At 47.2% G+C, this 13,738-nt stretch overlaps 2 protein-coding genes and 1 long non-coding RNA gene across 3 annotated transcripts; 1 reads left to right on the plus strand and 2 right to left on the minus strand.

The window, feature by feature from the left end:
- The first annotated feature begins 444 nt into the window (after window positions 1-444).
- LOC130140776 (uncharacterized) lies at window positions 445-1,962 on the plus strand. Its single transcript, XR_008818765.1, has 2 exons — window positions 445-904; window positions 1,582-1,962. It is a non-coding gene; the product is annotated as an uncharacterized LOC130140776 (long non-coding RNA).
- Window positions 1,963-6,204: 4,242 nt separating this feature from the next.
- Window positions 6,205-7,477, minus strand: LOC115669493 (dof zinc finger protein DOF1.6-like). Its single transcript, XM_030590696.2, has one exon. The coding sequence runs from the start codon at window positions 7,353-7,355 to the stop codon at window positions 6,552-6,554; it is 804 nt and encodes a 267-aa protein (XP_030446556.2). The 5' UTR covers window positions 7,356-7,477; the 3' UTR covers window positions 6,205-6,551.
- Window positions 7,478-9,854: 2,377 nt separating this feature from the next.
- LOC115665998 (pollen-specific leucine-rich repeat extensin-like protein 3) lies at window positions 9,855-12,370 on the minus strand. Its single transcript, XM_056321314.1, has one exon. The coding sequence runs from the start codon at window positions 11,973-11,975 to the stop codon at window positions 10,245-10,247; it is 1,731 nt and encodes a 576-aa protein (XP_056177289.1). The 5' UTR covers window positions 11,976-12,370; the 3' UTR covers window positions 9,855-10,244.
- Between the last annotated feature and the right edge of the window lie 1,368 nt (window positions 12,371-13,738).

Genomic DNA, 13,738 nt, shown 5'->3' on the forward strand with positions numbered 1-13,738 from the left:
TCTCGATTCTGTGCTTGTTCGATTTTCCCTTCCGCGATGTCGAGCACCGAGCTCGATTTCGGCTCGGATCTTGGTCGTCGTTCGTTTTCGGTTCGGTTCGGTCAGTCGATTCTAGCCTTTTGCCTCGTGTTTGGCGGCGAAACGGGTCGACCGGTGCGTGTTTGGAAGCGCTAGTCAGTGCTCCGAGCTTCGCGCGTATGGAGCATTTCGAGTAGCTTCTGAGGAGAGCAAGCTGAGTTGGGGGTAATCATGGTGGTCCTTGGTGCCATGGTGCTGAATTGGGGGGAAATCCAGCTGCTGTGATCGAGATGCTCTTATTGGGTGTTTGGTGTCGTGGCTCAATTCCTTGTCTTGGGATCCATAGGGGTGCTGAGTTTGGGTCGATTGACGTGTTTGGTGTCGTGGCTTAGTTCCTTGTCTTGGGATCCATAGGGGTGCTGAGATGAGTAAGTGATGTTTATATCTTTATATATTGTAATTCCTTTTATATATCTAATAAGTGAATATTTTATTAATCTCTTATTTTTTTTTTAGATATGGATTGTCTTAATGAGGAGATTATCGTCGGTAAATAAAGTTTACGAGTTGAAGCGGAATGGATCAATGAATACATGTAGTGAGGCTTTCTAATACTTATTTTCTAGAGAGTTGTTGTTCTTGTTAAATTTTGTTTATTTTGTGAAGGGCAGGAAAAATGATTCAGCAATATGGAGAATTTGCCCATCTTTCATGCGAGAAAAAAAGATTGGGAAATGGAGGATGCTAATTTGTGATGTTGCATTGTTGCTACGATGCACCCTTTTGATATCTGGATGATTCTGTCACTGATTTGCTGCTTGTTTGGAGGCTAGTATATGTTGTGAAGAGCTGCAGTTTATATATATTCAGAAGTTGAACATTCTATGTACTATTGTGTGAGTGTGTTTGAGTTATGGTTAGCTGTTTAATGCACTCCCAATTCCATGTCTCCACATGTCGGTGCATGGGTTCCAGTGTTCATCCCAGCTCACTTCTTTTCTTTCTTTTCCTTTTCTCTTCCAAAACTTGGGCACTTTTGCACCTTATGTGAATGTGCACATTAACCGTGCTAGTGTGTTGCATTCTTATGGATGACTTAAGTCTAGGCAAGTAGAAATTAGTGATCTTACTTTTGAAAGTAACATGATTTGGAAATTAATGTACTATTAGCAGTTTAAATGGAGTTATAAGGATTTCTCAGTGGATTTAACTCATCTAGTTTCATATGACTATTTTTATATGATCTATGAAACAAGCACCAATAGCAATGTTTTGCTATTGGACATTAGTGCCCTTTATGAATCAGGGAAGGAGGTAACAACCATCCCTTGCCACCCCCTCCATTTTTCTCTATTAACAAACAAACTTTTCCCTTGCATTTACGAGCTATATCCTGAAATGTATGAACTCATGCAAATATTGAGGTTAGATAGAGTAAAACACAGTTTTTGGTGACAATTGTGTGCAATGAGATGTTGGAGTTGTATTATGATGTGGAAATGTAGTAATTCAACTCAAAGTTAGTTGATTTCTATAGTTAATTGGTATGATACTTTGATTTAGGTTCTTTCATTCGGATATGATAATATCTTACTGCATAAAGACCACTAGTAAAAGTTCAAGTGCTCTTGGCTAATATGTTCTCATATTGTTTGCTTGGCAGGAAAAGAGCAACTCCAATGGGTACCATGCATTTGCTCCTCGGCGAACAACAATTATGTCTAATGACTGAAACTTATCTCTTTTAGTACGAATGTCTTCATTTCAAATGTTTAAATTCATAGAAGTAGGATTTAGAGGAATTTGTGATGTCCTCTTGCACGGCAGCAGCATCCATTTCATTTTGTGATGTCCTCTAACAAGTCTAGTGACTGAAACTTGGTGACAAGTCTAGTGACTTTTGTTATGTTTCCTCTCTTTTATCTAATGAAATTCCTTGCCAAACAGCAGCCAATTCTGTTTCCTCTGTTGATAATTTTGTTTGTTTTGTATTCTCTCTTATTCGGTATTATTGCATTCATTTTTCGTTTTGTTTAACTAAAAATGAAATAAAAAAAAGGAACCTGTTGGACCCTGGAACCGACCCTGAAACCTGTGACAGGGTAGGTTCCAGGTTCCACGTTCTGACGGGTAGGTTCCAGGTTCCTCATTTTGAGGAACCTGTACCCGAGGGTAGGTTCCAGGTTCTGGGCGGAACCTACCCGGAACCTGGAACCGCTCACCCCTAGCCTAAATCGTCTCTCTGTTTTCTCTCCCATTCTCTTCTTTCTGCGTCTCCCTACTCGAATATCTATCATGCCAATCCGTCATCCTCCATACTTTCGCTAGCACCAACATTGTTCTCAACCCAACGAGCCCGTTTTCTTCGCCACACGCAGCATGAATAATTCCGTACTTGTGAGGGGGTCTCTGAGGTTTTGTGGACCGACGGATTGTTGTTCGAATAATTCCGTATTTGCTTCGATTTGTTTCATGAGCATGTTAGGGAGATCTTTGCTCTAATTATCGATTTAGAAGCACAAGCTAGAAGGAAAACACATTGTTGTCCATGGTCTTTGGCTTTTTGTCTCACGATGAATTGGAGAGAGAGATAAATGGCTCGATCATCCATGGAGGACCACCTGATATCAATCTCCCTTTGTCATCAAGGCCTAGCCCACCTTCTCTGCTTTGGAACGAACCTTGTGATATTTTAAATGTTGTTTGGGACCCCAACTTTACCGAATAGAGATGAGTGTTAATATCCTAAAAGTGGGGCATAAGAGTAACAAGCCCCTTGATGGTGCGTGGAGGGCCTGGTTTTTCTCTAGTTTCTACTTTAGGCCTATTTTGAATGAAAAATCAAAGTCCAAAATAGTTCAGGACTGTAATGGTGTGTCTGGCATTGAGAAATCAAACTTGCTGCTCAATGCTTTTTTGGTTTAGCACAACATGGAAAACATTTACATGTGGGTTTTCAAGGAAAGGCCTGAAAATGCTCTCGGCAAAATGTAGCTGAGAAGTTACATGAACGGGCATAGTCGGTAAGGGGAGCGTTCATTTCCCTTTAGTGTGGATAGGGTTTTTGTGCGTTCTCACAAGATGCAGAGGAAGCACTACCGTGGCCTCTCCAATCCCCATTGCGTTCATGGGATTGAAATTGTACGGTGAGCCTAATGCTGGTGCCAGGGAAAGTGTGGAGGACAACAGGGTTGGCATCACATGGAGGTGTAGAAAAGAGAGTATGGCAGAGAAAACGGAGAGATGATTTAGGCGTGAAAAAAAAAGAAAAGAAGGAAAATGAGACCCGCAAGAAAAAAAAAAGAAGAAACAAAATAAAAAGGATCAGCTTTGTAGAGTTATAAGAGAAATGGTGGCCATACAAGGGATAATATGGTCAAAACACAAAGAAAAAGAGTATCTAAGCCAAATAAGGAGTGGAAAAAGCGCGGTCCTTTTTATATACTCCTATAATGCCTTACGTGTTTTGTGGTAAAGTGTTTCGTCAATAGTGAGGGTAAAAACACAAATTCTTCGATATAGCAAAGAAAGAGACTTGATATTTTGTTTAGATGAATTTAATCATAAGGGTCGAAATAAGCCCCACCCTACTTTTTATTGATCAATTATCTTTTGCATCCACATACCGTTTAAATAGACATTATGAGTATGCAATATTTGTAATTTGACCTTTTCTTTTTCATTGAGGACTTTTACCCTCTAGCTTAATTATGTTTCTCTTCCCTATAATATATTATTTGTTCTATTGATGTATTCATCAATAGAACAATTTGATGTATTCATCAAATTTTAACAATTTGGACATCTTAATATTATTTTCTGATGTTTAAATATCTTTTACTAATACTTTTGTTAATTTGTCTTTCTCCATTTTCTTTATTTTTTTCAATTTTTGTATAGAGTGGTAAACGAGAGATTCCATATAAATATATAAATGAAAATACACTTTTACCCCTTAAAAGTCATTGCATATTCTAACGGGCAATGTAATGGAGGATTAGCGGCCGTAACAAAAAATAGTTCGGCGAGGTAATGTGTAACATTAAAAAAGTTCCGGGTAAATGTGTACCGACCGCAAATATCCGGTGGAGCTTTTGAGTAATTCCCCCATTTTTCTTTTTTTCTGGATTTATTTTTTCTCTTGTTGGGCTATGTCTTTAGGCCCAACTATTCCACGTACAATTGATAAGCGAATATCTTATCTTTGAGCCCGGTTGCTATCCAGCATCCCCCATCATTGGGTGACTGCAGTGGGCCTCCGAGTAATTCCTAGATCCATCCCATGAATTGAGGATGTCATGCAATGGCAGCTCTTTTGTGTCGGGAAGATGACACAAACGATCCTTGAAATTTGACCCAATTTGCAACGTGGGTCGTGAATTTTTTAATTTGTTCGATATAGTCCTTGAACTTTAGTCTAATGTGTCATATGATCCCTAAACTTTTATTTTGTTCCATGCCGTCTTTGAACTTTAGGTACATGTGCAATTTATTCAATGTAGTCATTCCATTAATTCAAGTTCAAAGACTATATTGAATATATTCATATAGTTCGGAGACTACATTGAACATGTACCGAGAGTCCAAGGATCACATTGAACAAATTAAAAATTCAGGGACCACATTGAAAATTAGGCTGAAGTTCAAAGACGCTATTGAACAAATTAAAAGTTCATGGACCATATTGCAAATTGGACGAAAGTTCATGGATTGTTTGTGTCATCATTGGGCTTGAGTCGACATTCGCTTAGTCCCGATATTATCCACGCGGGTAGACATGGCCACGGTTCGGAATTGGCGGTTCCAGTTCGTGGCCATGTATGAACCGGAACCGGGGGTTCTGGGCCGGTTCCGGCCCGGTTCGAAACCGGCCAGTAAAAATTAAAAAATAAATTATGAAATTAAAAAATAATGAATTATCAAATTATGAAATAATGAATTATTCAATAAAAAATGTAATCAAAATGTACATTGTAATCAAATTTGGGGAAAAAAAGAGTTTCTCCACTTATCTGCAGTTTTTCTTTTTGTTAGGAACTGGGTGTTGGAACCGGAACCGGGCCCGTAGGCCACAGGCCGGTTCCGGTTCCGAACCGCGGGCCCGGTCAACGGGCTGGTCCCGAGTTCGACCCGGGCCGAAACCGGCCCGTGGCCATGTCTACACGTGGGGGTTTGATTTCCCGACACCCTTCTCTGATCTCATATTGCGGGCAAAGACGAGATATCATAAGGTTGGTGAGTGAGAACACGGGTCTTCTTCTAGATATCCGAAGATCGCGCGAGACTCGGAGAAAAGATGATGCTATGCTAGTGCGGTCGCAAAAGCCGGCACTTCTGGTTGAATCCAACGATATCGAGGCCATATACGCGACAAAATGTTCCAAACTTATTCTATGGTGAACGTTTTCACAATCGAATCATGTGCGTTTGGTGGGGGGGGAGATGATGAGCCATCATTATGGATGCTTCTTGAGAGGCGGAAGAGAAGGTGTCGAAAGTAATCATCACTCGATGCTTTCCCTATTCAATTCGAACCGTGTATTCGCGCCCGTTTGGATGCAAATATAATATAAGGTCGTGGATGAATCAATGCTTCGAGTGTGGGTAGGCCCAAAACAATCAATTGCGAATCCGCCCGGGGAGGAGAGTGATTTGAACATGCATTAATGATGCCTATGGATGATCACAAGGAATGAACGATTCATCCGACCATGGAGAACACTATCCACGTTTTCTATGAACGCGCAGCATTCTCGGCATTCATCGCAACCTCAAGAAAATTAACAAGATCCGATCTAGCGACGAAACATGCTAAGATAAGAAACACGGGACGAGGACAGAAGATTATGAATGTAAGTTTGACCGTTAGCAAGATTATGTTGCCGAGACTGCCTTGGTCGGGCACAAATGCTAGTCTCACGAATGCATTCGTTATCACGACGCTTCCCATCCGAAAGCCCTCGAGTCGCAGAGCTTCGCCGAGGCCGGCCCGCCTTGTATATCATCAACCCATGAACTACTTTTGCCAGCATCTCTTCACAGACGCTACCAAATCGAAGGGTTGGCGAGTGTTTATCTTTGTTCTGGTCAAATGCCTTTTCATCTGTCTATGCCCCGCTGCTTCCGGTCATCATCAAACCAAAAGCACGCCAGAAGAAGAAAACTAGATAAGTAAATGACAAGAGCTCGGACCAAACCAAAACGAGTCATTGACTTCCAATTTCGATGTCCACATTCGAAGACTTTATACAGGGCAGTCATTGACCAAACCGCAGAGAGCAAAACCCAAAAAGATTGACTGAACGACGATCTGCCTACTACGCTAAAACATCATATCATATCATATTCCAGTGGTCATCATCACAATATCTCCTATGTAAAAAACCTGTAATGAACCTCTATCAGTGAATACTTATACCAACCTAAAAAGATAGAACAAAGAAAACCCCGATGCCACCACCCCCTGACTTCTCGAGCCTTGCCCAAAACCCAACACAGAAAAAAGCAACAGCAAGATGATGACCGCCCCCCTCTCACTTCAGGCCCTGACCCGGCATCGAAATCGCAAGCTCCGGCCAAGCAAACCCGTCCCCGTCCACCAACCCTCCTCCGCCCTCCCCGCTCCCCATCTGCCACCCGTTGCCTCCCGCCGCCGTCGCCACCGGTCCCCCGCCGCCGCCGCCGCCGCCGTACACGCCTACGCCGTCGACGAAGCCGACTTCGCTGAAGGGCCAGACCGCCCTCCCGAACCCGTACCCCAGGCCGTCCAGCCCCGTCCCGAGCCCGCCCAGCGCCAAGAACCCTTGGCCCCCCTGCGAGCCGAGCAGAGAAGCGAAGCCCAGGTGACCGGGACAGACCCCGGGCCCCGCCGCATTCTCGCTCCTCTTCACCTGATCGCCCGAGCCCACTTCGGACTTCGCCTGGGCCAGGAGCAAGCCCGGGCTGTCTCCCTGCAGGGGGTCGTGGGTCACGGAGGAGGAGTTGCAGGAGTTGCAGGAAGGAGACGAGGACGGGGGCTGAGCCAACAATGAGCGGGGCCGCTTCGAAGAGGAGGCGGAGGCGGACACCGACTTGCGGGAGCCGCCGCCGACGGGGACGTTGCGGAGGGTGCCGCCCTGGGTCCAGTAGCGGCGGCAGGACTTGCAGAAGTGGCGGGGCTGGGAGAGGTTGTAGTTGTTGTAGTAGCAGAACTTGGTGTTGGTGGAGTCGCAGCGCGGGCAGGGCAGCGCCTCGGTCTGCGGCGGCGGGGGCGGCGGGTGGTGCAGGCCGGCTCCCCCGGCGGCGGCGGCGGAGGCCTGCGGCCGGGCCGGCCTGCGCTCGCTCGTGTCCGAAGGCATGTCTTCTCCCTCGCGGGCGGGCGTCGAGGAGTGTGTGGAGAGAGTGTTAAAAGCGAAGGCTTTGGAGAAGCAGAGAGAGGGAGAGAGAGAGAGAGAGAGTGGGGGTGGGAGACGTGAAGGAGAAGGGAGGAAAGAGCGTGGTGGAGGGGGCAGCGAGCGAGGTCGTAGCTTTAAGCGGGGGTTCCGCTGTACGATGTTGCCCTCCCCACCCCTCCCCAGGGAAGGACACGTGGCGCGGGGGGTTCCTTCGGGCTGAATTTCCTGTCGACCGGGGGTCTCCGGGGGAGGAGTGCGGAATCCGGTAGGTGCTGGCGTAGGGTAAGGCTCTCCTGGGGGCCCGCCTCCACGTGGCCGTTGTTCATTTTCGGCCAAAAAAAAGCACAAATAATGTCGGTAGGTTTATTATTATTATTATTATTTTATTTTTTTACTGGTTGGGGCTCAACGGGTGAAATTATACGCAGCATCATTGGAACTATATAGTATACCCTGCGGCGGAGCGATTGGGCTGCGGAAGTAGGCGACATAACAGCGATATTATGTTCGATATCAAGGATGCCGGAAAAGTCAGAGATGCAGACGACTGGTCCAACCACGGTGGCAGGAGGAGAGTAGAGCCCGTACACAATACCAAAGCGTAGCCCGCCTGTCCTGTCGACGACGAAGCGTTACTGGGACAAGGACGATGCGAGCAGCAGCGCTGAGCATCGGGGAGGACGGATGGGGAGAAGAAGAGCAGAGGGAGGCGCGCGTTTCTGGGCGCAGGCGCCAGGGCAGAGAGAGAGGGAGAGGGACAACATGATTTGATGTCGGGCAGCGTGGGGAGCAATAATGGGGTTGGCTCTGTCTCTCTCTCTCTCTCTCTCTCTCTCTTCTCTGCCATCATTCAATTGCACGCCATCATCGCGTGATGCTCTGTGATTATTTCGTAGGGTGGGTGGTGGTGGTGCCACCTTCTTCTTCGATGCGGCGTCGTCGTACGTGCCCCCTTCCTGCGTTTCCTCGGCTGCGCGCCGGATTTCTCGGCCTCCACGATCTCTGCCTTTTCGATTGTCAGCTCTCTCTCTCTCTCTCTCTTCTTTAACGACGTTTTTCTTCTGTCCCCTGTTTCTTATCAACCGCCCGTAACGGTACTTCGGAAAATATCCGTTTGTCATGGGAAAACATAAAGAAGTCGCGCGAGTTCTTGAACTGCTGAATCACTGGACTGGACAGGTCTGGGGGGGCTGCGTTCGGAGCCGTTCGAACGAACGTGGTTTTCTTTCTTTGGCTTTGGCTAAGGTGAAGCGACCGGACCGGTCCGCACCCAACCCAGAGCCACTGCACAGTCCTGCTCGATGACACTCGGATTCAATCCTCGACCTGCGTACAGATCTTTTACTGGAATTGGACCGGCACGCGACCCAGCTGCACCACCCTCTCTGCTTCCCCCACACCGCACAGTCCAAAGATTCTCCCTCTCTCTCTCTCTCTCTCTCTCTCTCTCTGTGCAACGTCCCTTTCAGCTCCCCAAAAGCTGCGACCGCGCCTCGTCCTTTCGGGAGACTCCCCCCACCGACGGACGGACCATGCTTTCCTCGTTCCCGTTCCCTTCTGAAAAAACAAACAACTCCAAAAATCACATCAGCGTCGTCTCACGCATGTCCATGTCTTCCGATCTGCGTGCCGCTACTGTTCGACAGCTCCAGTTCCCAGGTAATAATCTCTTTTGTCCACACGGTAGTAGTAGGTGTCGTCTAGCGTCTGGGGGTCTCGCCTTCTCTTCTCCCCGGTTTCTTCGACGGGGCCCAAGATCGAGAATCACGAGGGACATGTTTTTCTTTAACCCGCGGGAGAGAATTTCGCTCCAAGTTCGGCGGTTTTATCCACATTAAATTTTTCGTACGAGGGCGACTGTCTTTTAATGTATGATGCATATGATCCTTAGGATGTTCAGACAGACTTCCGTGCAATAAAATATTATATCTCAGTGGAATTCCGACGCATCTTGTAATCATTCTCCTCCCTCCTTTGGACAACATGGTACATGTGTGGGGATTCATTTTCTGATTGGGCTCTTCTTGAAATAACAAAAGCACTTGAACCTCTTTAACAACATAGCACGGGCACGGCACGTGCACCGCCACTGCACCATCTGTTAATGGTTGGATCACGGGCCATCTCACACGACATGGGTCGGCCCAGATCACGTGTATTTTTGCTGTAATTTCTATCTAAATTCACGTAACTTACTGTAGACTTATCATGTTTTCGATCGATGAGTGCTCGCTTGATCCAATAGCCTCCACCTCCCCTAGGATTATAGATCCTCGCGAGTTTATAGAAACCCCCGTTGCCCTAGTGGCGATTTTCCATGCAAAGGGCATTACATAGATCCTACCTCGAGTTTGATTAAGAGGCTGAACATTTGGTTGGGTGTCTTCACTTCTTTTCATGGTACGCCCAAAAACATTTCTTTACGAACGACGTGGAGAGTCGAAATTGTTACTAGACTTGGGATCCATGTTAGTTCGCCTTCTCATTCATCTAATACAATTACACAGAAAGAGGGAACTGAACCGAGTTGGGTCATGTTTTGCTCCCTTCCTTACACGTACCGAACGTATCCCCGGAACAGCAGAAACTGATGAAACAACACACACACACCCAAGATCAGAACTTTACTTCTAGTCGAAAGATGTACAGTTTTGTGGCCATGGTCAGGTCACTTAAGTGCCTCCTAGGGCACATTTCAAGCTGTGTTGAACTTTCACCATAATCCAATAGATTGCTACATCTAGCAAAATTTTGTGCGCAATGTGCACGCTTCGCTTGCTGGCTTTCGGATCATATAATTTCAACTGGGGCAGAGTCAAAAATGAGCGGGCCAAATGACAAGTCGTCGGATCTTCAGTAACCGAGGAATGCTGGAGGTGGAGGCGAGGGGTACCGGGAGCCGATTTCTGGGGGCAGGATGATCGTTGGAGTTGGAGGTGGTGGAGGAGAAAAGACAGGAGGTGGTGGTGGGGAGTGTACTGGTGGCGGAGGCGACGAGACTGGCGGTGGTGGAGAATGAACCCTCGGCGGGGGTGAGAAAACCGATGGCGGCGGCGGCGGCGGCGACTGAACTAGAGGTGAAGGAGACTTGATCGGGGGTGGAGGTGAGTGAACAGGCGGTGGCGGTGGTAGGGGAGAGTGCACCGGTGGGGGAGGTGGGGAGTGCACCGGTGGAGGAGGAGAATGGATTGGTGGTGGCGGTGGAGGCGAATGTACAGGCGGCGGCGGGGAATGTACCGGCGGTGATGGTGAATGAACGGGAGGAGGAGGAGGAGATTGAACAGGCGGTGGCGGTGTCAATTTTGGTGGAGGAGACTTTGGAGAAGGCGGTGGATGCAGCTTGCGCTTGGGAGGGGATGGTGTTGAAGCTGGAGGCTTCGGATTCAACGACGGCGATGGCCCTCCACATCTGGATTTGCCGCAATCGACAGGCTTGCTCACCACCGGAACACAAGTCTTAGCAGGCCTTTGCCTTGGCCTATCAGGCAAGCAATTGTCTCTGTCATCCAAGAAAATGCCTCTCCTGGTAGGTGGCTCACAAGCTTGATCCTCACCATTGAAGTAGTTGTTTGAAAACGTGAAGTTCGTCAACTTCGGCAACTTGCAGATTCCTCCTGGAACGAACCCCGTCATCTTGTTCCCCGAGATATCCAACTGCTCGATCGCGGAAAGGCCCTGGAAGCTCTTTGGCAATGTACCTAAGAACGAATTCGATGCCACATCCAGGACCGTCGCGTTCCCAAGCATCCCGATCTCGGGCGGTAGACACCCAGAGAGGTCATTGTTCATGAAAATGACCTCATTCAATGTGTTAGCCATCTTGCCGATGCTTCTAGGAATGCACCCTTTCAGATCATTGTTGGCGACAACCACGACAGAGGCCCGGGAGTTCCCGAAATTTTCGGGGATCGTGGACGTGAACCGGTTGTTATTCAGGAAGATCGCGTCAAAGTCCTTATCGAAAAGCTGAGGCGGCAATTTCCCCTCGAAATCGTTGTACCTAATGTCGAGATACTTCAATTGCGGCAAGGACAAAACCACTTTCGGAAACAGTCCGACGAAACGGTTGTTGCTTACATCGAGCTCGTAAAGGATTGTGAGCTTCTCGAAGCTCTCAGGAATTACTCCGCAAAACCGGTTTGAGTTGATGTGGAAGAGAGCGAGATCGCCCAACAAACCAAGCTCCGGAGGAAGGTACCCTGCGATATCAGCACCGTTAAGGTCGACCCCGGCAACAACACTCAGGTTCGGGTCGTCAAGAGCCGGCGAGCAGAAGACGCCGTTGTAATCGCAAACACTGGGCCCTACCCAATTTCTGGTCGTGTTGAGAGGGTCAGAGTACATGGCCTTCTTCCACGCCTGGAGAGCGATGTACGCTCGCCTGAGCCTGGAATTGGCGAAAGTCTCATTCACATCGACCAAGTATTCATAATTACGGGGCAACGCAGCGTTCTCGCGGAGGGCCAAGAGCTGGCGGCCGGCGATCAGGGATGCTTCGGCGGTCGACAGGCAGGAGGCAAATGTAAAGTAGGAGGAGAACAGGAGGAGGAGAGCAAGCGAAAAGCAGCAGCGCGAGGCCTGCATTTTCCAGAAGGGCTGCGCCACCTTGGGAGGGAGGGCCAAGGTTGGTTCTTGCAATTCGCAGAGGATGAAGATGAATGACCCGACGTTCAAATTGCACAGATGAGAACTAACAAGCTGCGCACACGAGAGGCTCTGTCGACAGTGTCCCCCGCAGCTTTTGATCCCTCGACGGGAAGATCTGCTTCGGCGCCACGGGGATATGGCAGGTTTAGCTCTATTTTCGCCAATCCCGCAATGAATTAAAAGGTCTTTCCGGCGAAAATGGACACGTTTTGGCTACGGATATTCGTTCAGATAGGCATCGGTGCTCCTGTCTAAATCGCGCCTTCTGCGGTTGTCATCGTCGGCCCGAGGGATCAGCCGAGTTTCAGTTGCCCCCCATGTCTAAAAATGAACTCAGACGATGTCCCTGCCGAATCGCCACCGTCTTCTGCGGAGGGCTGCGCTTGATTTGAGGGTGGTTTTAGCTTGGAGAAGATAAACCATCCAATTCTTTTTCAGGATTTGGGGGTGATTAGCACCTGAATGCTATCTAAAAAAAAAACAGCAACCGACCAAATATACAGCGGTCCAAATTAGGATCTAGATTTGGTTAGAGGATGAAAATCCAAATTTCAGCTTATTTCTCCGGAAATAAATTTTCGGATTAATTTAGACATCCAATCTGTTCTTGCCACATTATTGTTATGAAGATGAGTTTCATGAGAAAAATATACACTTTTTAAGATTATTCACGACATTATTACAACACGGGATGAATGTGCTCGAGCAATAATCGTGCCGAACCAAAAACGTGCTTCTAAACTGAGTAACACGAGAGAGAATAAGATTGGTTTACAAAATTGATTTATTAAGTAACATGTTAAATTTTGGGCGACCCTTTAAATGAACGGATTATATTAAAAAAAAACTAATAATAACCGGAGACATTATCGGATAAGTCTGACATTTCTCTTCCAAATTTTCTAGTTAAATTAAGTGGATCATATTCAATGTGGAGACTTGAAATGCTATTTTAGCATCTATGGTGCTCGATCCATTGCATGAATCTGGTGGTGCTTGGGATCTCTAGTTCTAAAGCTCTATATGTACGAGTAGGACATGATCTTGATCTTAGAGGTGGTGCAAATGTGAGTTGGGTTGGATTTGGGCGACTCATAAATGGGTTCGATTCAAATTCATCTATTTAACTTACATTGGCCCGTTTATTTTTTCTAAACAATTTAGATGGTCCGTACCTAACCCAATCCAAATCCAACCAGAACTCACCGACATAACTCGCTTTTTTTTCACTATACCAATTAGGCATCGAGTAAATTTAAAACATATTAATAATAAAGGAAAAAACATCTCGATAGATTTCTATGGTGCAACTCTGCCCCTTCCTCCGCCGCCGGCACCGCCCCTTCTTACCAACGTCCTTCGCAGCCCTCGTCCAACGCTCCATCCTCCACAAACCTCGCCCACTTCACTCCGGTTTCAAAGCGCAGAGAGACTCGCGATTTCAAATAGTGAACAGCCGTAGCACACACGCACACATTGCTCAATCGAAAGACTTTGAAACCTCAAAGCACGAAGCGCTAGCAAGCACCCAGCACCACGACAGCACTCGTCCCCATTGTCTATTGGAATCATAACATGCTCTCATCGAGGACCTTCGCAACCGTGAGTCGCTCCTCGAGCACGAGCTTCGTACGAGATACGGCGTCCCTTGTCCAAGTGCTTGAGGGCATGATCTGCTCCAAGAATGCCGAGATTGCTAA

Source organism: Syzygium oleosum, unplaced genomic scaffold, assembly GCF_021117445.2.
Source record: "Syzygium oleosum isolate NSW1041296 unplaced genomic scaffold, Sole_v2.1 Sole_v2.22, whole genome shotgun sequence".
NCBI lineage: Eukaryota > Viridiplantae > Streptophyta > Magnoliopsida > Myrtales > Myrtaceae > Syzygium > Syzygium oleosum.